The sequence below is a fragment of the Phalaenopsis equestris genome, unplaced genomic scaffold (genome assembly GCF_001263595.1).
Source record: "Phalaenopsis equestris unplaced genomic scaffold, ASM126359v1 Scaffold228266, whole genome shotgun sequence".
NCBI lineage: Eukaryota > Viridiplantae > Streptophyta > Magnoliopsida > Asparagales > Orchidaceae > Phalaenopsis > Phalaenopsis equestris.
The window spans coordinates 1-25,801 of record NW_018246246.1 but is presented as its reverse complement, the minus strand read 5'-3'; the positions used below and the strand labels follow the sequence as shown (position 1 = coordinate 25,801).

Sequence of the window (25,801 nt, the reverse complement as noted above, 5' to 3'; positions counted from 1 at the left end):
GCACACACACGCGCACACACAGACATACATACATACAAACATACACACATATAGACATACATACATACATACATTCATATAAAGATGCCCACAGACACACATGTATGCACAATAACCCCAAGATATCCTTGAAATAACCTCTGCGGTTCCACTTCAATAACCCCGAAACAACATCCGCGATGTAGCACGCGCGGCGGTATATTATTGTAGTATGCACGTAAAGCTACGTCATGAGTCCGGACAAAGTTTTTTTCCATATTAAAGACATTTTTAAATTTCACACATACCCCCAATTTTTTATTAAATTTCCACTTGAATTTTATAAATACATAAAATTTGAGTCCGCACACAAATTGTCTTAATTTTCAAGTGAAAGCCTTCAATACATTGATCTCTAGTTTCTAAATTGAGTTCTCCAAAATGTAGAAAACAACTTGATGGTAAAGCTAAAATTCAATTCGAAATTGGGATATTCTAAGTTTCTCCATGAAGATGATAACCGGTCCAATGAAGACGAACAAAGATACTTGACTTCTGGACCTGGAAACACAATTATGTGGTGTCAAACTACATGAACACAAAATTCAGATTATTAAATTCCTCTTTCACAAGTAATACAGCAAACCTTCTTAGTCCAGCCTCATTAGGCATCCAGCATCCTCAATCTTCTTCCCTCTCTGGAGGAAGACCGCAGGGTAACAACATTTTCTGCAGAGGTAATGGGGCATATGAATAAGACGATGATGGAAACCAGAACCACATTGACAAATATTACATATTTTGCAGTAAGCATTTGTAATCAAACTTATTATATAACTCATAAGATGATGACAAGTAAACCAAACAGAAGCAATGCACCACATACAGAAAATAGATGTTTTGATAGTTTAGTCTATATCAGTATATTCATTTGTTTTTCAGGTTGAAATACAGCACAGAAAGAAATGGCCCGTTTGACATACAGGATAGTTCAGCTGAGCAAAAAAGAAACCCAAGTACAGATGCATGTATAGTCTTGCATGTTCATACCAAGAGGCTAAAATGCAGCTGTAAATGCCAAACAAGCGCAAGCAAGGAGAAATAACTTTAAGAAGGTTGTTCATAATCGCAAAATTTGAATGAAACATGAAAGAAATGCTAAACGCTAACAATTAAAATAAAATTGAATGAAAAACCCGAGATGCAAGTTCAATGTTACTGTCATTGAAATTTGTGTAGTTGCTATAAAAGTAACCTGATCAGAAAATAAGTTCTGCATCCACATCAGTAAATGAAAATCATTTGACATGTTGAAGAATGGACTGCTTGCAACTACAGAAAGCTTATAACACTTGTACAACAACAAGCATTTATCCCACTAATTGGGGTTGGCTACATGAATCATTTCTCTCCACTGTGTCCTACTAAGGGTCATATTTTCATTTAATTCTAATAAATTAATATCATTATTTATACAACATGCTCAAGTCTTTTTAGGTTGACCTTTATCTTTCTTAACATAAGTCAAATCAAAAACATCTTACTCTCCTAACAGGGTCATCAAATGGTCGGTGTTTAATGTAACCAACCATCTAAGACAACTCTCTCTAATATTGTGTACGATTGGAGCTACACCAACCCTTTCACGGATATATTTGTATTGCATTTTATCTCTTAAGTGTAAAGCCACTCATCCACTTAAGCATTCTCGTCTCAACTACATTTAACTTAGTTTTATGCTTCTCTTTTATAGGCCAACATTCTGCGTCATAAAGTATTGTAGGTCTCACCACCATCTTACAAAATTTTCCTTCAAGTCTATGCAGTACTTTTTTATCGCACAATAGGCCCGATGCATTCTTCCACTTCAACCATCCAACATGAATTCTACTAATAAAATCCCCATCTGCATCACTATCACTTCGAATAACACACCCAAGATATTTAAAATGTTCACTCCTTTTAATGAATTGATCGCCCATTGTTACAGCCCCACCACTAGATCTACTACTCCCATTCCATGCATTTAGTTTTAGATATGCTCAAATGCAAACTGCTTTTAGAAAAATTATAACACTAGTAATAACTCCAAATCATTGGCTTAATTAATCGTACAAAATAATTTCTCACTGATTTATTCTAACACTAAAGACACAAACTTAATCTCCTAATCATCCTCAAGCTATAAAAACTAAATTAAAAAATTGGACTAAGATAAATCAGCCCAAAAAATTTTGAAACTTTAATCAACTATATAAGCATCATTATTGAACAATGTTCATGAATATCTATCAGGTTCTTGAAGGAAATTAATAGAAAAACAAAGATAACTCAAATATGATTAAATTCAAGGCCAATTTCCAGCATAGTTCTACTGTTCAAACAAAACGATAGTCCCAAACATCCTTTAATACAAATAATAGAGTAAAATTTTCCTTCCGCCCTAGTCAGCCATCATTGGAATGTCCATTATTGTTAAGATCATATAGCTCCATCTCAATCGTGAGAGAGAGGGGGCATACTCGTACAATAAGCGAAAAAAAAAGGTGAAATTTTTTTTATTCACATGCAAGCTCGCATGCTATACAAATGGTAGCTTGCCTGTATGATATGTTAAGACCTTCATAGCCTCCTAAATCTGTAGTCAAACATGTGACATGAATATGATTAATTTCCAGTATAGTTCAACACCGGGCCCTCCTATGATGATGCAAATCCAAATTTTACCAGTCTTAACCGTGGATGGGGTCCTTTATTTCGTTATAATGAGAGTAGAAAAGACCTTTAAATTCTTAAGTTATGATCTTCAACTGTTTGTTCACGTTAAATTGGGGGTCAGAAAGACTATAAAGTGTTTCTAAACTTAGTGTGTGTTAGAGGCGGCGATGCTGCGCCGCACCACAGTTTTTGTTTGTTCGGCAAAACGTAACCAGCGTTCTCGAAAAACTGCAGTTGAAAGCTGTGTTTTCCCACCATATCTGACTACTTGAGGCGGCTATTAGAAAGCTACGGTCTAATTTTTTCAAAAAAGAAAAAAAATTTTAATAGCCACCATAATTTTTTAACAGCAGTTTCAAAGTTATTTCTTCAAACCGCTGCAGCTACCTCAAACAAACCCTTATATGACTTATATGACTTTTTTATCTTACTTAACCTTTCATCATCTTTTTATTTAATCTTGTCTAAAAAACCCCTTCTTATCCAATCACACAATGTTAAACATTGGGGATATATTTAGTTTTTTTTTAGGCGCAACAACCCAACTTACAATCATGTTTGATAAAATCTCACAGAGTTCCTATAGGTGTGGCATCGATAAATGACAATTAGAATAATTGATGAAATTTCAAATTTTAACTATAATTAATAATGTTTGTTTTTCTCTCATTATTATCAGGGATTTATGGGAAGTACATGATGTTATACTTCATTGTACAGTAATTATGATAAAAAATACTGGTCATACGTACATCTACAACTTATAAATCATAACAATGTGTTTGCGGTGTACCTGGTCCTGCTATTAACAATTATGATGTGTTTTCCTGTTGATATACATGTCTCATATTGACGTACATTCTTCATTGATGAAAACTCTACCTGTGGAACTAAAATTTGGTACTTCAAACATTCTTTTTTTTTCAGGATTATTTATCATGTTAGGTAAATTTAGCCTGTTGAAAATCATAACAGATAAGTATACTATTCAGCTGCAAGAGGTTCCACATGACTGAAATTTTAAGCAAGAAAGTGCAGTCATCAACACAAAGTATTAGGCCTTGGATAATGGATGCATTATGCAGTGGTGTTGCGGCTAAAAACGCAACTTCAAATCACTATAAAAATTTCCATCTATAATGCACAAAACGCATGATATATAAATTTGTCCAAGGCTATGAATATTTTATTCGCAAAACTAATTTTAGCTACAGTATTCTTGTTTCAAAAATTTACATTTGTTGAATGAAAAATTATTAGCATTTATGGGGTAAACAGTTTTCTATATTACGAAAACTACTAGTTTTATATTGCCGTTTACTATAACGGTTATAGATGAAATTGAATGTAAATAAAGCATAGAGTATTTTTATAGGATAGAAGACACTTTTCTTGAATAAACTACCTAAAGGAAAACGGGAACATGGAATGTGTCTCAATTCTCCAGCAAAAAATGTCATAATGTCCCTCAGAAAAGGACATGAAGTTAAATTTCATTTGTCGAGGCATGGTATAATTAAAAGTATTAAAGTTGGCATCTGCACAAGGACTTTGGGATGCAACAATCAATGCTTGTACTGAATCTTGGTGATGACATCATTTTTATGATGATATGATCAGATTGGAGAATTGACATTTATAATGTTTCAAATGATTATGGTAATGTAAGTGCCAATAGTCTTGTGAACGAACATGAAACTGCTTGTGATTACATTGTTTTATTCCTTCTCACCAAAAGCTTAGAATAGCCCATATTATAGCTGTAAGCACTGTAAATTGGCATTTATGACTAAATTACTTGACACGAAAAGTATCAGTAGTTGGACTAGTACATCATTTAATAAGGGAAATTCCTCTGTTAAAAAAAAGCCATTGCTACAGGTTTTGATTATGTTGGTTTTCAAGTAAAATCACATGAACCATTGTTGTTACAAGCACACATTAGGAGCAAAGCAAAATAGAATGCCAGCTCTACGCATCCCATGCCAATGAAGTGCAAGCTCAGCATGTTGCATCACTTTGCTGCAACTTGCTGTAGCGCCAAGCAGTTTGGCATCTGCACAGAGTGAAATCATATTTCATAATTTCGTTCAAAATGTGAAAACAATAATTAGGCGCAAACACTTGTTTCTTCTCATTGTTCCTTGTCGTGAATGAGTCCAATGGTTCTATATTCTTTTTCACTTGAGCGAATTATTTCTTCATCGTTTTTTCTTCACCATCACTCTGTCAGTTCTTATAAAGTTTTCACTTGTGCTTGTTATGTTATTTTATATTTGTAGCATAGGAATGCCTTTTGATGCCTCATCTTCACACTATACCTCGCTTGATATTACCTCCGCTCTTAGTCTCTAATTGATCACTCGTTATAATAGAGTATATTCTTGATTTCTAAGCACTCTGACGTTACTACATAAGTCATATCTTCGTTTTTTTACTTTTCCTGAAAAAATTCAAATAGTTAAAAATTACTAATATTAAAAGTATAATTAAATTTCCTAAAATTTAATTTTCAAATATGGTTTAAGTTTAATTGCTTAAATAACTATTACAAGCACATAATATGTGTATATGATATACAATGTATGAATGCTCTAGTTAGTATAAGCAGCATTTCCCTTGTCACTTTGTACATTGAAGTAAAAAAGGAAACTTAGGCATCACATCGCAATTAGTGCTCTGAAAACATCGACTTCAAACTTATTTACTGAATTTTTATTGGGTTTTCATAAATTTTGACATTATACAGCCTTTGTTGATTACACTATAAAAAGGCAAGAATTAGTTGGCAGCTTGCACAAATTCCTGCAACAATCATTAAACTATTTCTACAGCAAATGCCTGCAATCTGCCGGAAATTGTAATCCTAAAGCTCATAGAAGTTCCTCCAAGATGCAAGAATTTCACATACTGCAACTCGCAGCAAGGCTAAATGAATTAACATCTTCGACACTCTTTAGGTATTTTCTTCAACTTTTTCTACTCTTTCATCGATTGCTTTCAGTAATGAATAATTCATTACAGTGAAACAGCAGCATTCAGCCAAACAGTACAGCAGTAACAGCACTTTGACACCAGCAGCATGCAAAATTGCAGATGCAAAGTAGCTAGGGCAGCCGTAATGCAACCAGTCAGCAGGCGTAGAGGGAATAAAGACAGACAAGGCAGCAGTAGACGGGATAACATTTATCTTTGGCATTTATAGATGCATACAAATTCATATGTTCATGAACTAATCTTGTTAAAAGTTCAATTTGATATATAATATCTATTTAATGAAATTATGTTATTTTATCTTGTACCTGATGGTGGAACATTCACATGTATTTGAATAGCAGAAGCATTATTAGTAGTTGACTTTCATACATATTATAGTTGGCTCTATATGCCTACTTTTATAAAGCACAAAACAATTGTAGATTTTGGTAAGTGTATTTTTATGGATATCTTTTGTTGTCACATCTTGAAAATTATTGTACAACAACAGCAAGCATTTATCCGACTAATTGAGGTCAGTTACATGAATCCTTTTAATCCATTTCTTGAAAATTATTGTGTATGAATTAAATTTAGACATTCAAATGTAATGGGCAAATGTAATAGTTTCTCAAATTAAATGTATTAGAAGTGGTTGGTCTTGGAAGCATAGTTTCATAAATTTTTCATTTGATGGAAATAAGGTAGTTCACAGATATGGTATTTTGAAGTCACGAAATGATAAATTGCTTAACACCATTAATAACTGTTAATACCAAGCCTACCCATTTTTATTTGAAACATTTTTTGGCCTTTAGCTGCCTAGACAAATTACCAAGGGTTCATCGCACTTCCGGCCACTGCCATTAGCATACAAAGGAAAACCGTCATTCTACTCATTGCTGCAATGAGATGCTTGTTATCAATGTCATCATCTCACAAAGGAAACCAGCCATCACCATCAAAAGAATTTGGTTAAATTTTGATTGTAATAATTCTCTGGGTTGATCTAGTTATTATAAAAAGATGAGCATGAATATAATTATTCATGAGTTTAACAACAGTATAGTCATTCAAAATCTGAATATGAGAATTGTTGTTGTTGAACTAATAATTATTACAAATAAATATATCTGAACCTAGGTATTAATAAGTTCAAACTGGTTACTAGGCCACTAGCCGTATGAATGTGGTTATAAAAAAAGATACAATATGCAACTTAGATTTTCTAAAAAGGAAAATGACAGAAAAAATGCGTAGATAGGAGTAAAATGCAACAAAGAGGAGTAAAGCGCATATCAAAACATGGATCTCTAGTTAACTTTCCCCAAAAAATAAGATATTGAAAATTAGAAAGTGCTCTTTTAATAGAAAATAGCATAAAAGGACAAATTTTGACATGGGTGTCTACATCCGCTAGATTGGAAGATGTTATGCCTGCAACAGGTAGAACAGGTCCGACAGGCTGACAACTTAATTTTTCCAGTCCACTAGGCACAACCGCCACCTTTGGGTTCCTATTTACCTTATTAAGATTATTATTAGGATTAATTGTTTGGAGAACTATATATTGGTTTTGTTCTGAACTGGTTTAGACACTTTTTTTGGTTGAGATTTAGGCAGAGCTGAGAATTCATCTCAGATTTCCCTCCTTTAGCGTGCTGTAGCACTGCTCTTGCAAATGGTGTATCTGTATCATGTTAGACTGCAAGTGATGGACCCTTGCAAAGTTTGTACCAATCTGTATATACTCCTCCCTTCCTCATCCTACACCATACCCACTACTTATTTTATCCTTTATACATTCCAGAGATGCTAGAACAATGTAATTTGGTATGAGAGCCACAAAAACCATAAATATTTATAGATTTGCTATTCTCCACTTCAAAACCTAAATCCATATAACCTAACTAGTCAACCCAAATAAATTCCCATTTCTAATACTAATACTAACCCTAAACCACAGCCCGCACTCCACACCTTTGGGCATGCCAAAAATGTCCTCACTTTCTAGGCCGAAACCCCAAGTAGGGAAGAAGAAATAATGGCGTCAAGGAAAAACCACAAAGGAATATTCAAGAGCTTGCCATAAAATACATGCAGCAAAAAATACTCTAATTGCAATGGAGGCTCGCTGATTTTGAAAAAAAATACAACACGAAAAAATCATCCACAACAATAACGGTCATAAATCAAATGGAGAAAATGATGAAAACTCTTTTTACCAAGAACTCTCCAGCAAAGAAGAGTTGATGTCGTAACGGTTCGTCATTAAGTACAAGAGGAGAGAAGATGACTTAGGAATGAAGGTTGATTTGATAGGACCATACTGAGTTCATTGAGTGTCTCCAAATTGTGGACCTGGTCTTAAAATACAAGAATATTCCCCCTAATAAAAAGATTAATTAAACTAAAGTATTTCTTTATGATGGGAGAAACTATAATGCCTACACAAGCATGAGGAAAAAGCAAGATCGCAATTTGGCCCAATATGGAAAAAAAGATACAACAAAGTACATTTAAGTACATTACATGTAGACCTAGGCGTTGGCCAGGCCAAGCTTGGCTTGAGTCGGGCTTAACTCGAGTTTTCACTAGTCAAAGTGGGCTCGGGTCGAACTTGAGCCCGGTTAACAGAAAAATCATAGCCAAACCCGCCCACTCCATAGGTTGATCCGGGTCACGGGCCCTAAAAGAAAAATCTGGTTAAAAAATTTAAGATTTGCATGCTATGTATGTAAATTTCTCAAAAATTAAACATGGGAAGCATAATCTCGAAAAAGCTGCATTGAAATCGCAAAATTAATTTTGATTATATGAGGAAAAGATACTGCAGGATGCCTTAGGAGTTAGGATCTAAAGTTAACTGATGCAAATCTAAGATGAAATTCATAAAGAAATACATAAAGAGCAATCATTTCTTATAACAAAAATTATAAATTTTAGCAAAATTTAGTCACTTTTGATGCAAAATCAACAAATACACTTAAATCATTTATAATACTAAACATTAAAATCTAGGTATGAGATATGTAAACGCTAAACAAACTAGAATTATGTGGTATGTATGTAAATCACTCCAAATATATTAAAAAAAAATTTCGAGTCGGGCCTTATGTGGGCGGGCCGAGTTTGGCTATTGCGGGCTTTAACTAAGTCAAGGCGAGCTGAAGCCGGGCTGGGCCTGTGGGCGGGCCGAGTTTGGCTATTGCGGGCTTTAACGAGCTCAAGCCGGGCTGGGCCCGCCAAATTTCTATTTTTCACAGCCAAGCCCGCCCATTCTAAGCAGGCTTATGACGAGCTCATCGGGCCACCCTCCCAATGTACATGTCTAATTATATGCAAGGCAAGTTCATGATCGCCACTTACAATAGGACCCATCAATAAAAGAGTATGCAACAAAGTTGAATAGCTTATGTTATTTGAGTTCGTGGGCCTAAAGGACTATAAGGTCCAGTATATTTAAGAGCTGAGACCATCCATTGGCAATAAAGTATAGTTCCAACCCTATAAGACTTTACAGAATATCCAAACTACAGCTTTGAAGGGCAAAGAAGTGGCATAAGAGATTAGATCAACTCCACTCCTCAAACAAGGTTCGATAATGGGGTCAAACAGCAAGAGAACATCAACAATAGCGTCAAGATCTGCCCCTCGAAAGGGGCCAACACAGGAAAAAGAAAAGAACTGATCAAGCCAACACCTGTAAAATATTCCCAACTAGGAAGTATCTCAAGTGCCAACATATTGTACCAAATAGTAGAGTTATTTCTTTTACTAGATAGAGTGTAGTGAAAGAAACAAATAATAGAGACTATGACCGGGAGAAAAATAAATAATATCAACTACTCATGAATGATGATAAAATGCTTATAATTCGAAAAGTCCTCCAAACTGAGCCCAAGAGAGTTCAATAGTGGCTTAGACAACATCTTTCACACATGATGTACTATGAAAGGGAATGTGTGCAGTCTCATTATCGATAAATGTAGTTGTGAAAATATTGTGTCTATTTAAATGACGGAAAATCAAGATTCACCATCTAGAAGAATTATTAGCCATATTCTTTAACATAATTGAAAAAAAAATGAATGATATCAATGTTCACAAAAGATGCCTAGTAGAGTTTTCCATTAGATATGAGTTGCAAGATTAGATGTCGTGTGATGTCAAGCCTATGAAAGCATGTCACATTCTATAGATCGACCTGACAATATGATAGAAACACACTTTATGATAGCCACCAAATAACCTACTAATTAATCAAGGACAAAAGTTTGTTGTGCATTTGTTATTGAAGAATTTAGCAATAATGAGTCCTCAGACAGAGGTGAGAGGTATAGTAGCTCATGCTACATTTTTATAGGCTATGAAAGAGATGCCGCTGAAATTAGCCTTAGTGATGTTGGAGGGTAGTGTGATGGAGCATATATTTGAGGTAGTGTCGCACTCTATTGGCGGAATTTAAAGAAGTTCTAATTAACAACCTATCACTTGGATTATCACACCTATGTGAGATGCAACGTGACATGGATCTCATTCCAGGATCAGTTCTCCATAATCGCCCAATTAACTGAAGGTAACCAGTAGAATATGAGGAGCTTCAGAAGAAAGTTAAGAATCTGGTGAACAAAAAGACTGGTTCGTAAAAGTATCAATATATATGTTGTACCAACATTGCTTATGCCTATAAAGATGAATTATCACATATGTGCATTGATAGTAGGGTGGTGAAAAAGATCACTATCAAGCACACGTTTAAATCAATTGCACGAAGCTAACATCTTTAAAATTGATCTACATAATGAATACCATCAAATTTGGATGAGACATGAGATTAGTAGAAGATCGCCATCAAGATGCAGGATGAATTGTATGAGGGGACAAGCATGCCTTTCGGCATGCCCAATGCACTATATTTTCCAAATCTTTATTCATAGTTGTGTACTATAACAATATTCAAGCGTACAACCATTCAAAGGATGAGCATTTATAGTACCTAGGATAGGTTTATTGAGTTCTTCAGATAGAGCAACTATATGAACATCCAAGTTTCACTTTCTGATGCCGTAAGCATGCTTCCTTGCGTACATTATGTCAGCAATTAGAATTCAGGTGGACCAGTTAAGATTGAGACTGTTGCGAACTAGTCAAACCCATAGTCATTTACGCATGTATTCCAATTCTATTGACCGACTATTTTTTTTAACAAGAGATTTATCAAAAATTTTAATTCCATGGTGGCACCCTTAGAGCTTCTTAGGTTAAACATATTCACTTAGTCAGATAAATATAAGCTAACTTTGTTGTTTTGAAAAAACGAGTCGCACAAACCCCCGTTCTAGCTCTTTCAAATATATTTATCAAAAATTTTAATTCCATGGTGGCACCCTTGATAGAGCTTCTTAGGTTAAACATATTCACTTGGTCAGATAAATAAAAGCTAACTTTGTTGTTTTGAAAAAACGAGTCGCGCAAGCCCCCGTTCTAGCTCTTTCAAATAATCTTTCAAATATAAGTCAAGGGTTCAAGGTGAGTGTGATGCCCTCAAAATAGAGATTGGAACTATGTTAAGTCAAGGCACTCTATCGCCATCTTTGGTGAAATGCAAACATACCTTATCTGTCACAAGAAATTTTATGTTATTACTAGTGCTCTTAGTCACAAAAATTATTATATGGAAGAATGAGTTCACTCTTTACACTAATCATGAGGTTTTGTGAGTCTTGAAGAATCAGAACATGTTGAAGGGTAAGCATTCCTCCTAGATGTTCTTTTCTTCATTCCATTTTGTACTTGAGCTCAAAGCTAAAAATCAGAAAAAGAAAGTTGATACATTGATATGTCGTCACTAGATAAGCACTCCTATGCAATCAAAAATAGTTGAATTGAAAGTGTTAAAGCATGCATATGCCACTGACAAACATTTCCGAGCAATTCCACATATCACATGAACTACTTGTTATACCATAATAAATGTGGAATTATTGTTTTTTTATCGAGAGCATCTTACAAAAGCGCCACAATATATTGATGGCATGACAATTTGGTAGAAACAAGACTCTTAAATAAAAAAGAATTTCTATTGGCATAACGTCACACAAGTTGTGAAGAGGTGTGTCAGATAGTGATGGATTTGTCACTTGTCAAGGCTCGAGAGCAGAATACAGATCCATACATTCTTGTTATAGAGCTATATTGGATGGATATGATCATGAACTTTATGATGAATTTGCCTCAAACATAGTAAAACAAAGTCTCCATTATAATGCTGACGGACCACTGCTTTAAAGTGGCACACTTTACATCTCACCATAAGACGAAAGACACCTCACACATTGCAGACTTATACTTTAGAGACTTCTTCGTCTCACAGTGTACCAGACCATCACTTCAATCAGGAACTTGAAATTTTTGTCATTTCTAGAGAACTCTATGGAGTAAGCTTGATATTCAGCTCACTCTCAAACTAATGAATAAAGATGGTGAATCACAATTAAGACAACCTTCTCAAGTGTTTTGTTGGTAAGGACATCCGATGATGGGACTTGATCTCACTTAGACTAAGGCGGCGTTTGGTAGCACACTCATAATAGGCTTTAGCCACTAATTTAACTTAAATCCAGTCAAACATCAAAAAAATGAAAATTAAATCCAACGCACTGTTAAATCAAATTTTCTCACATTCCGACTTTTTTCTAGTGTTCCGTCTAATTTGCAACGTAAATCTAGATTTAGTAAATCCCATTACAAGACGAATTTATGTCACTCGCAAGTTCATCAATCGCGACTAAATTTGATAAATCCGGATTTATCGAATTTGATAAATCCAATTTAACTTTAATCTATGTTGCAGCCAAACACCACTTAAGTTTGCTAATAACCATTCCGGCAACCAATCTATAGATCACAACCTTTTCGAGATAATTTATGGGAGGAATCCCCTACCTCAACTAGATTTTGTCCCTATACTCCCAAACATTGAGCCTAGCATTGATGCAAAGGTTAGAGTAAATAAAAGTCAAGTTTTGCATGAATAGGTAAAAAAGGAGATTGCTAAGCAAAATGCCAAATATTAGAAGCAAACAAAAAAATCAAGAAAAGCACTAGGCCTCTAGAAAATGTGGCATGGTATGAATTAGATCAAATGAGAGGTTTCGTACTAGTTCTTTCGGCAAAGTCAAATCTATAGTCGATAGACCATACAGAATTTCACTATAATATTTTCGTTATCTTCAATGTTATCGACCTTTCATTGTACTACAAGTATCCAGATGTCTCTGGTGAAGAAGGCGACCCTTGATATGGATTAGATTAAAGGAGAGGTTTCCTACTAGTTCTTTCGGAAAAGTCAAATCTAGAGTCGATAGACTATATAGGATTGCAAAGAAAATTAATGACAAAACTTAATAGCTTTAACCTACTCGGTGACTATAATACTTCTGCTATCTTCTATGTTGTCAACCTTTCATTGTAATACGAGCATCTAGATTTCTCTAGTGAAGAAGGCTACACCCCTCTTCTCATACTTAAGAAGGTGCATGCATCCACACCAGGCTAGACGAGAGTTGGAGCTCCCATAATCAGGAGAACCGATCCAATTGGACGATTCATTTAGGCATTTTCCAATACCCTTGGGCAGACTAGCTCCTTTGGGTCTCTATTTACCATATTGGGATTATTATTATATATTTGCTTTTTTGTGGACTGGTTTAGGGAATTTTTTGTTTGGATTTATGCTAGCCTTAGATTTCTTCTCAGATTTTTCTCTTCTGGGTTGTCGTAAACTTGCTCTTACAGATGGTGTATTTGTATCTCATTAGAATGTAAGTGGTGGACCCATACAACATTTGCAACACTCTATTTTTTCCCTCTAACAAACACGGATTCCTTGTCCTTCAAGCAAGACAGCAGTTGATGCCTATTTTTCCTTCTAAATCTCTTTGCTCGGTCATATATTCTTCCCTTCATCCTATATCATACACAATAATTATCTTGATCCTTTTACACTCAGAAATTCGAAAACATCGTCACGTTTTTATGAAATGTCAATTTTGTGGGTCACTTAGAAATATCTTTCACCAAACTTCAAATATCAAAAAAGTTTCTTAATATCTTAGGTTTTTTAGCACACTAACATAAATCAAAACAGGATTAATTTTGTGGGTCACTTATTAATAATGTTCAGATTAACACTATTAATAATATTCAGATTTGTTAAAAGATAGTTTTATTTTTTACATGTCAATCATATGAAAATGACATTCCCAAGTAACTGATTTTCGTTGGTAAAAGCATCCCAAAAAGTTATAAGGACATGAATATAATGTGTAATATGATTTATTGTACTTGTTTTAAGATGCTTTTTTGCATCCTTAATGGCATTATTATTGTACTGGCATTGCTGAACCCCTTGGCCAAGTCCTTGCTAGAGCAGTACATGCTAGTCTTCTTTTTTTTTTTGGGCCAGGATCCACCACACAGATATGCTATCTAAACACCTCAAGCATTCCAAAGATCAAGGTTAGATTACTAAATCTTTGTATTAGAACACTCAATAAATAATTGATTACAGAAAGCTGGGGCTTAAGGTCTTTTCACAACAATTCCATCACAGACATGGAAATTTTGAATGGGTATTTCCATTCAAACCAAAACCATCCAACTCCACTAAAATTTAATATTTAAATCTCCACCAAATCTATTGCAATTTTACCTGGAATTCCTCACCATTACACCAAACAAACACAGTATATATGCTCCCTGAAATTAATATATAATATAAAAATTAATATATAATATAAATATTAAGTAAAATAGCTGGAACATCACAACTTTTTCTATACTTGCTCATTCTTTAGAAATGATTGCTAAAAGGTAATTTATCCTCACCCATAGTAACAACAACTGATTCCCTGCAAAATATGATAACACCCACAAAACCGTTCAATCATTTTTATATCGTCACTAGGATAAACATACAGTAAAAAAGGTTACAACTATAAATTTATGCACCTTCACCAAGAGCAGTCAAAAGCACAATGTGCAAGGAGAAGCCACACCAAACATCCATTTCATATATGGAGTGGTTTCCTGCCATTCCAACTGTGGACAATCTAAAAATATGGCTTCCTGCATGGCATAAGGCTGAGGATGCCCTACGTAGACTGACTTCATGTGAATGTTTAACAAAATCATCAAATCAATATACCATTTAAAGAAGAAAACCAAAATAGCATAAACAACTATAATATCTAAACATAAAACATCACTCTATAATTGGATCTGACAATAGCACAGCAATGCATCCGAAAATGTTTACTTATCTTTGGGTAAATGATTTTGCATAAAATTGGATAATTTTCACAATCAGAATCATAAAACCAACAACCATGCTAACCTGCATGAAATTATATCGCTCTCTTCCAATTGATTCGTTTTCTGCAATGGCAAAGTATGCCAACATGGGGTAATGCCCAACATATGATGCATAACTGTCACGTTGAATGTTGACAGCCCATTCACTGCATTTACATTACGGAAGATATTAAAAAGTAACAAAAACTAAGGCAATAAGCATAGAACATGAAATTTCTACAATTAAACACTCACAATCTATTCATATCAGAATGCCCTGTTCCAACATATTTAGCTTGAAGATGCTCAAGCTGGGAGTTAATGTTAAACCGATCACTGGCCTGAAAAAAAAAAAAAGGCTTATTTAGCTTCACCTGAACTTTGCTCTTATATAATAATAAATAATTCTATAGTTTGAGCTGCACTCCAAATGCTATTAAATAAGACATTCAAGCCTCAGCCCAAAGTTTAAGAGACTTAATATTAGAAACTAGAATTTATCGATCACTACAAAAAAAAAGGAAATTTCAAATTAAAGTTAATTGAAATTAGGGTGGAATGTTCAAGGGCCAAATGAAGCTCAACACAAAGATGATGGACACACATCAACCCAAAAGGTAAAACCAATAACTATCAGTTAGTAATAATAAATTAGAAAGTTAAAAGTTTGTTTCATTTACGATGTCACTACTCACTTTCATTTGAATCAAAAGAATGCCCCCCTCACACTAGAGACTACTCACTTTCATTTGAATCAAAAGAATGCCCCCTCACACTAGAGTTCTCTACCTCATCCATTACTCCCACTCAAATGGAAGCTATTTAGCACCATCAAATGATATACAACAGAAGTCCATTCATCCACACGGATATAAGGTAATAATCACCAACTTGTAAACTTAAAATGAAACAAACAGCCAAAAATACATGAGAATCACAAGAAGCATGGAACACTCAATCCCAACCCAGCACTTGGCTCTAATACCAATTTTGAGAAGGGTGAACCACTAAAAGCCCAAACAAAGCTCAATATACCAGTAGATGAAGACCTACCAACCAAAATCTTATGTCAATGGGTAAAAATTAGCACTAGTACATTAGGAATGCCATTGTATTTTACATGCAGTGTGGAAAATTCTCCTCTCATGCGCATGTAAACAATTCCTTATATCAAATCGTAATCCTCCATTTGTCCATTACCACCCATCAAACAGATGCTTTTCAACACCATCACGTAATATGCACCATAACAATCCACACACCAAAATTCCACACATTCAAGTGAAGCAAATATTGTAAGAATAACTTGTGTGTTCAACTTTGTTTAAATTATCATTGAATCTTGTACAAGAATATTGACTACTACGTAAATGAGAATAAAATATTTATTATTAAAAAAATAATATTTTATAGTATGTTTGTATGTGCTTACTTGATTATGATGGAATCGCCCATTTATCATATTAGCAGGAAACGCTAAAGTATCCGTGCAAACAAATGAAAAATGATATTAATATTGAAGTATCTTAACCGGTACAATTTTTGGAAGGTGCTCATATGACGGTTTTACAGATATGTTATTAATATAGTAAAATTAATTGAAAACATCAAATATTTATATTGATTTATTAAAAGCTTAACTAGCATGCATATTATTTTTTTTTCTTATATTATTGTATCTTAGAAGTATGAACATTCATTAACTTTGATTAGCTTATTGTTGTTTTAGATTAACATTTTAGATTTAATTAAGTAATTAAAAGATGAATGATAGAAAAGAAAATATTTATAGAAGATGCATACAATTAGTAAATAGGTAGATTCAAATATATTGTTTTAGTTTAATTTGATTAGTGGCTATTTCCTTTGTCAATAGTTAATTATGGAAAATAAATATGAAAAAATTTAATTCTCTTCATCCGACCGTCTGTTCCCACCTTGATTAATTCAAGATCTCGGGTCGAGTAGTGACAAAAGTGATATCAAGCAAAGGTTAGAATTAATTAATGTAATATGAATGAAAGAGCCAATAGGGCAATTATAAGAAAATTTTAATAATAAAAAAAATTAAAATTTAATCTAACTCGAATTAATAATTATATTCATTCAAACATAGTGATGCACCCAAAATTATATAAGGGTGTCCGATAGAAAATTATGAATAACTAATGTTGACCTGCTTATATGACTTAAGGTCTGTTTATAAATTTCGAGAACGAAATTTTTATAAGTAGGGAAGATTGTAACGTCTTGTTTTTATTAACCGGGTGAGAGGAAACGATGAAATTGAAGAAAAGGAAGTGAAGAGTCGAGCACGTAATGGAGGGAGAGGAATCAGACAGTCAGGAAGCCGAAGAGGGGGAGGTGAAGTGAGGAGTCAAAAAACCCAAGGTTACTCGATACAAAGCCACGTGCTTCAAGGAGGAAGAGGTGAGATCTACTTACTATGGAGTTGAGCAGTGTGCGAAAGAAACTTGGATGACACGGGAGATGAAGGCGGCGTCTGTGTCAAGCAAAGGAGGCGTCAACCAACTCTCCTATCGTGCGAACGTAGAGAAGACGTCGAGACGCTCAAGCGACATCATCGAGTTTCGAGTGGGCTAGGCGAATCGGGGTGCAAAGAAGGAAGACAAAGCGAGCCGCGATGGAAGGAGTTGAAGAGGATGGCATCGCGGCTTTGTGGAAGAGTCCTCGTGCGATTTGAACCAGTGTGTAGAGAGGAAGAATGGAGAAGAGATGCGCTCATGCCTCGTGTGGTAGGGAACTGAAGCCAAAGGAGCTATCGCGTGCAGAGCGAGACCGGAATCGAGTGCAGAGTGCAAGTGAGCTAAGTTTTAATAGAGTTAATTGATTTAATAATAAAATTATTAGTAATATATATATATATACATAATAGAAAATTAATGAAGATTTCATAAAGTAAAATAATGAAAATCTAATACTTGAATAAAAATGAAAAGTTAATCATTTATTTAAAATAATAAATAAATTCAATTTTATATTATGTTTATTTTTAGGTTTCTAATTCTAGGAGAGTGGACGTCAAAACAAATCAAATAACAAATTAATTGACAATGAGATGAGTAATTATAATCTTTTGTTATAATAAAATTTTCTTTTTTCTCGTCCAACTGCATTTATTGTTATTGTTATAATGCCGCATACACATGATTTATGGTTCTGCTGAATTTTATTTATATTGTAAAAATGACATGTGTGCTCAACCTTATTTAAATTATCATTGAATTTTGTACAAACATATTGATTGCTATCAAAATGAAAATAAAATATTCATTATTAAAAAAATAATATTTTTATAGTATGTTTGTATGTGCATGTTTGGCTATGATGGAGTCATCTCTTTATGGTACTAATAGGGAAAGCTAAGGTACTCGTATACATATAAGAAAAATGATATTGATATTAAAGTACCTTAACTGATATAATTTTTAGGTGTATTTGTAACGGTTGTACATATATATAATAATATATGTATGTTATTGATATAATAAAATTCATTAAATCATATCAAATATTTATATTAATTCACTGAAAGCTTAATTGGTTACTGATTACTTTTTTTTGTAATTAGCCTTGTTTAGCTAACTATTTTTTTAAATTAAACTTTCATATTTAATTAAGTGATTAAAAGATGAACGATAGAAGAGAAAATATTTATAGAACCAGTAATGAGGTAAATTTAAATATAATTTTTTAATTTAATTTGATTAGTGCATCTTTCATTTGCTAATATTTAGTTATAGAAAATAAATATGAAAAAATTTAATCCCCACCGCCCGAGTGTCTGTTCCTGTTTTGGTTAATTCTAACACTCGGGTCAGATTGTGACAAGAATGATGTTTTCTTTCTTTTAGATAGAAATAAATTATAAAAAAAGGTTTCTTGATGCTTAGAATTTTCACTAACCTAGGGTTATGGTTTTTTCACCTATTCTAATTTCCTAAGCAAACTAGTGCACTCAATGAATCGTTTGATATGTTCATATAACTCATTTGCATTCAATTTTTAAAAAATGGGCAAGTTTGAAACGTTTGACATATAAATGAAGAAACATGAACAATGACCACTAGGTCATTTAAATTCATGAACATGAGCCTTTAGTATTTAACAAATAACTTGCAAGAGCTCAGAAAGAAATGCTCATTTAGTATTAACATAATAATTTCTGATAATATGTTCTATAGTTTTAGCTCAATCAAAGCTAGATTGCTGCTTCAACTCAATCAAAAAACTAATGAATTAGTTAGAACAAAATTTCAAATTTTAGATCATGTTCAAATTTACCTCAAACTTGATAAGAAAATAAATGAAAAAGACATCATTCAAACTTGGTTGTAAATAAACTGGTGCACTTTATGAATAGCTCAACGCATGCACATATAAGACATATTTGCAATAGCTTATTAAAATAATTGAACAATATTTTAAAAGCTTAACATATAAATAAATAAGTATAAACATTAGTTTGCCGTTCAGTTAAGTTTATGAATATTCCCCTCTATTGCTTAACAAATAAAACAATAAGAGCTGATAAAAAACCTTCTTTATTAATGGCTTAATAGCTTATGATGGGGCTATTTATATGTTAACGGCTCAAAAAAAGCAAATATTCTGCTTAAACAAAAATTTAAATTTAGGATCATATTCAAATTTGTCTTGAAATCGATAAAAACAGACGAGTGAGCATGTCGGCTAAACATGGTTCATGGATAGGCCTAGTTTACATAATCGGAACGCACCTGCATGTTTCCTTGACAAATAAGCTGCGGGAGAAAAAAAACTTCCAGAAACCTGTATAGGTGAAAGGTTTTCAATACATAGCAGGCAGACGAAAAAAAAGTTCTCTAAGAAAATTATCCAAAGAAACCCTAGTGTTCACTATCAGAGATAATAGGTAAGAAAATAAAACCTTACACTTCTATTAAACAGAATCAAATGGAGTAATAAATCGGATATTAGCTTATTAAGCCCTACACCCACCGATTGAGGCCTAAAGCAAAAAATTCCAAAACGTCAAAAAGTTCCCAAGAGTCTAAGATGACGAACTGAAAACAATCCGGAAAAATAGAAAAATTAAAAGAAAGCACCATTAGAGTTAACTGAAAGCCAAACGATAGACAACGCAAACTTAAATCCGGCATAATTCCCAATCCAGTTTCTTCCCCATTTTACCTTAAAAAAGGGATTCGAAAGATTTAACTTAAATCACGCGACTCACAAACTCCTCCGCAGGTCCCGTTCGAATGCTTCTCCGGCGAGCTCCAGTCGCGGTTCCCGAAATTTGGGCTAGGGTTCGGGAGGCGTGCTGTGATTAGTTTTAGCAGATTTGATGAAGTAATACATGCCACTCAATTATTTTACATTTACACATCCAATACTCACATTTAACTTTAAAGGTTTACAAACGATGATATTTTTTATGTGATTTAAAAATTTAAATCAATATAAACTTAAATAATTAAAATTTAGGTATTAATGGTCTCTTTGGAGTGACTGCAATTTATTGAATATTAAAAAAAATATGTTAATAAGCTAGGTGTAGTGATTATTACAAACTTTTATTTTTTTGGAAAAGTTTGCCCAGAAACACATAAGTTGTCAAAATGCAGTTTACCCAAACAGTCAAGGTTCGTTTTCAAAACGTCAACGCACTAAATAAGTTGACCCAAATGGACCCTAATGATATAATTATATAATAAATGGGTGGTCCTTGTGTAAATGTATTAATAAATTTTAAAAAAATTACATTAGTAGCACACAATTCTTATATATATTTACAGATTTGACATGAAAATTTTCATATTAACATGCATATTATTTTAGTGTTGTAGATTTTGATGCAATTTTTTTAATAATTCTCATCACAATATTACTAATTTTAATCTTTTAGAGTATAAAATATCTTCTGAAATTTATGTTTTAATATAAAGAAGATATTAAAATATCACAAAAATGAATATTGAATTCTGTGTGTTAGACATACAGATACTGGGGATGATGTGGCATGCATGTACACCACTCTAAAATTAATTAAAATTACGAAAAAAAAATTGATTTAATGACTCCCAATAGTCCTAATTATATAATTATTTTGTTTTTTTTTTATTTGGAGAAATGTGCCCTAAAGTTTTTTTTGGTGACATAAAGGATAAAATTTTAAAAGGGGCTTAAGGGCATATAATATTAGTATTTGGAGGAGGTTAGAGGGGATTAAAGAGAATGAGCAAAATCTCATGGGACATTTGTGTTTAATGTTAAACTCAAACATTAATTATGTTTAACATTTGGTTTGCATTCATTTTAAATGCAATTAATGTTTGCATTTCACCCTTCAAAGCAAACATTGTTTGTGTTTCACCCTCACACCTCGCGGCTAGGAAATGTTCCCTCCTACTCTCTCTCTCTCCACGCTCTCCCTACTCTCTTCTCATATTCTCCCTCTCTCTCTACAAAAAGTCAAAGTAGCAAGTTCTATTTTCAGAAAAATCATTTTTCCTCTGGATATTTGAATTTTTTGGGGTATTTTTTTGAAAATTTTATGGAGCTAATATTATTGTTTAAGTGATTTTTTTTTTCATCTTATTAGTCCTAAAGAATAATAAACAATTTATTCTTTAAAATTTGATTTTGTAATATGTTTGTGAAACTTAAGGACTTACTTGAAAGTTATGATTGATTAGAACTTTGTTATAATATGCGAAGTGTGAACTGCAGGATTTGTATATGAGAATCGGAAACAAATATATGTGAGACTTGAAAATAATTGTATACGAAAATCGGAAACACTATGGATTTTTATTTCAAGACACAAAATATTATTATTATTGCTATTATTATGTCATCTAAAGTAATAACTATTTTTTTTTTTCCAACAAACTCAATAGTGAGGCTCTATTTATGAATTTCTATGTGTAATTAATGCAGGAATATGAACTATTTTGATCAGACGGTTCGGAGAGATTTCTTTGATCATATGATGTTTGATTGATATTTGAGTGTCTTAATGATGTCAGAATTGAGCAGTTTTGAGCTCGTTGGACTTTTCTCGCCTCGACGCTTGATTTTGACTATAAACTCTCTGGATTTGGCATTCACTTGACCTTTAAATGTGTCCAGAAAATTTTCAAACATGGTTTTAATGACTTGATCAAGGCTCTATTTGGTTCGAAATTTTTATTTCAAGACACAAAATATTATTATTATTGTTATTATTATGTAATCTAAAGTGATAACTATTTTTATTTCAGATCAATTGGTATCATTGGATCTATCTCATAGAGTCAATCAATTTAACAATAAGTTTCTTGAAATCAAAGCTTTGGATGACTTTTTATCAAGGTTACGTCAAGACACATATTTTATCTCGAGATTTGGAAATCAAAGCTTTGGATGACTTTTTATCAAGGTTATTTATGTCAGATGATGGAAATTTATTGAAGGTGTATCACTATTTATTCACATAAGAATAATTGGACTTATTCGACTACATTTTATCAAACTTATATGAATAAGGTTTAATTCATGTTGAAATATAATTCACTTATGTTTAAAATGTTATTTGAATAAGGTTCAAAGATGGCTCAAATAGAATTTGAACCACTTTCGAACAATGTTCAAAGTTTATTTGAGTCACATGGTGTCATAGCCGTGCTTATATTCAAGTAATTTCTTAAAGGTGAATTAAGTATCAATATTATTATGTTATACGGAGGAGAATGGAAAAAAGATAAAAAAAAGTTAATTAGATGTTTTTTGGGAAATGAAAAAGAAGATTTACATTTCAAAGAAATATTTCTAATAAGATCTTATACATAAATCTACGAGGAGGACTAATAAGCATGAAGTGATGTACTATTTTAGTGGAGAAAACTCCATAATATCAATTCCTTCCACATAGAATATGATCTTATTTTCTTATTAAATGTAATATTCATATCTCTTCAAGCTTTTTCTTCCATTAAAATATTTATTGCCCCTAAAAAATGTCAAAAATGGATCAAGATGTCTTTTATTTTAATTGTATTTAGAATATAAAAGTGATGTTATAAATATCTATGATGTGGATGAAGCTAATGCTAGAGACATACATGATGCAGATAAAGATAATATTATAAACTCATAAGATGTAGATGATGTTAGCTCTATAGATAGATGCCTGAATACTAAATAATCTATTAAAAAATGTAACCCCACTCTGTGAGGCCTCTAAAATTAGTAAGCAAGTGAGGTCTTTTGATTATTTATGTACCTTAAGGCCAACTAACAATTCATGTCTTATAAAAGTTAGTGCATTGGAAAGTTTTAATTTAATGTCCATTGATGTATGGCCTCTAGCTCAGATATATCCTATGTGTATTTAAATGTTATGAAATTTTTTTGACAGTATAGTTGAGTGAAATAGAAAGTTACAACTATATGAAATAGATAAAAAGTAACAATTTGAGATGAAAAAAAAATTATAAAAAAATATTTTGAATAGTCGTTGTGCTTTGAAATTTGTTTTGTAAACGATGAAGTTCGCAAAATTAGTTTTTTTATTAGAATCCATGAATCAAAATGCACTTGCACTTTAAGCAATAATTTATGATTTGAAGAAAACATGAATAACTTATACTATGAGAGTGTTTGAAAATTTTCTTGGATGTAGAGCATCATGATGGACCAAAGGTGGGACCTACGTGCAACAATTAGGAAACTACTACTAGAGCACAACTCAAGAGAACTTATTTACATTCAAGAGGTTTAGTTATTAGAACCCAATCCAAATGGAAAGCATAAAGATTTACTTGAATAAAATTTTATATTATCGTTGGTAATTATATTTATTCTATGTTACAATATATGTTTAAGTGTTTGTTTGTCACTTTGTGGCTTTATTTAAAATAAATTTTGAACTTAAGTCAACATTCTTGCTTTGTTTTTAGCTTCAATACATAGGTACCAAGAAAGAAAGTGAGAGTGACATTTTGTTGACCAAGTTAAAGAGCCCGTCTAAACTAATTTTTTAAGTCAAGAGATGTGCTTTTTTTTTTAAGAAGAAATATTTTTGTATATTATTTATGTTTTTTGAAGTAAAAGGGATAAGGTATTTTGTGCAAAATTGGATTTATTTCAAGGTAATTAAAAGAGGCATGGTGACCAACCTTAATAAGGGTTTATGAACTATTGTAATCCTTTTTTGGTGAGTAAGGATTGATGCGGCTTTAACTTAAGTCCATGCACACTTGTACTCTGGGGCCTTACACAAGTGTACGTATTACTTTTGCAATATAAGATTTTTTAGTCTAGGTTATCAAACCCACAGGGAGCGAGGTGTTTAAGTTTAGGAAAAGTTCTAGCCTACTAAATTTGTTCTTAACTTTGAAGTTAAATTGGTTTAAAGTTGTGCTAACTAGTCCTACTGAATTACAAACTACTCATAAAGGTTTACTCTTACTGAAATTCTACTTAATAAATTTGGATTAGTGATAATCAAATTATAAAGCTACCTTCCCTTGCAATGATCTAGGTGGTGTGCAAGAAATGAAAAATGCAAATTGTAAATGAAGCTAGTGACAAATAGGAGCAACTCTCTTCTTTATCCTCTCTAGAGTGCATAAAGAAGTTTGATTAAATTGGTTTTTATTCCTTAAACTCCAATTTGAACCCATCGAATATTATTTCCCTAATATTTGCATCTCCCTATAATGTACTTGGTTCATACCCTATAGTTCAATGTGAATAACCTAGTTGTTTTTCCATAGCTTTCCCGAGTCACTATGGTTCACAACACATTTTAACTATTCACTTAGCCAAAATGAAAAGTAAATGAAATTGAAGGTTAATCATCACATTAAAGATATAAAATCAATTTTAAAAAAAATTATTTCAATTCTACACTTCCTATTTTAAGCATCACATGGGAAAAAGGTAGAAGGACTACTCATAAAGCATTGAAAAAAAAAATACTAAGCATCTTCAAAAATAAAAAAATCCACTATACAATTGTGATTACAGAAATAAAATAACAAGAGTACACAATACTTAGCTTTCTCTCTTTACAAAGTGTTGAAGATACCTCCCCCAAGGATCTCCAAGTCCCTTACTATTATTCTGAACACTCTCCTTACAATTCAACTCAAGTTCCTCACCAAACAGTCAAAGAAACATATCATATTCCTTCCTACAGCAAAACCTAACTTTTTCTCCACCAAAAAGCTCCTTCTTCTCCCACAAATAACACCTTTATTGGGTTGAATAACCACCAACATCATGTGGAAAAACTACTGAAAACTGCTCAGGCAGTTTCTATTGCTTAAGCGCCACAGGGCTGGTGCTTAGGCGCTAGGCTCTTTGTTTGCATGTTTTCATATGGGTGCCTAGGCGCAAGGCTCTTTGCCCGCATGTTTTCATATGTTTATTTAATATAATGAATTATTTTATAAATTTAAATATATTAATAATTCATATATTTATATCAATTTAACTAGAAAAAAATTAAATACTTACTAAAAAATATTTTGGACAATTCTTTGAGGATGTTACACATGGGATATAATTTAAAATTAAACGAAATTAACAGTTTGATTGTTTTGAGTATTACAACAAGAATTGAACCCCACCAAACTCTACTAACTTCTCTGGATGAAATAAACACTTTCTAGAAAAAACACATAAACATCAGTTTCCTCCACTTATAATGATTCAAATTTATCCCTTAATTAGATCTCTCAAATTAGTCCAAATTAGCTCAATCTCGAATAATCATGGT

The 25,801-nt window shown here is 32.7% G+C and overlaps 1 protein-coding gene across 5 annotated transcripts; it reads right to left on the bottom strand.

Annotated features, from left to right (window-relative positions):
• Window positions 1-275: 275 nt before the first annotated feature.
• Window positions 276-20,399, bottom strand: LOC110037970 (uncharacterized protein At4g14342). Of its 5 annotated transcripts, XM_020742724.1 has the most exons (7): window positions 20,270-20,399; window positions 20,032-20,041; window positions 19,791-19,842; window positions 15,286-15,371; window positions 15,074-15,197; window positions 626-708; window positions 276-540 (listed from the first exon to the last, which is right to left on the bottom strand). In XM_020742724.1, the coding sequence occupies exons 3-6, from the start codon at window positions 19,794-19,796 to the stop codon at window positions 661-663; spliced, it is 264 nt and encodes an 87-aa protein (XP_020598383.1). In that variant the 5' UTR covers window positions 19,797-19,842; window positions 20,032-20,041; window positions 20,270-20,399; the 3' UTR covers window positions 276-540; window positions 626-660. The 5 variants fall into 5 exon arrangements, with proteins under 5 accessions (XP_020598383.1, XP_020598379.1, XP_020598381.1 ...); XM_020742720.1 differs by lacking the exon at window positions 20,032-20,041 and having other exon boundaries at window positions 20,224-20,399; XM_020742722.1 differs by lacking the exon at window positions 20,032-20,041 and having other exon boundaries at window positions 20,251-20,399.
• Window positions 20,400-25,801: the final 5,402 nt, after the last annotated feature.

Coding starts and splice junctions, on each gene's coding strand:
- LOC110037970 (XM_020742720.1), bottom strand. Junction 15,198..15,285: donor CATTCTGATATGAATAGATT/GTGAGTGTTTAA, acceptor ATGTAAATGCAG/TGAATGGGCTGTCAACATTC. Junction 709..15,073: donor AGCGATATAATTTCATGCAG/GTTAGCATGGTT, acceptor TTACCTCTGCAG/AAAATGTTGTTACCCTGCGG.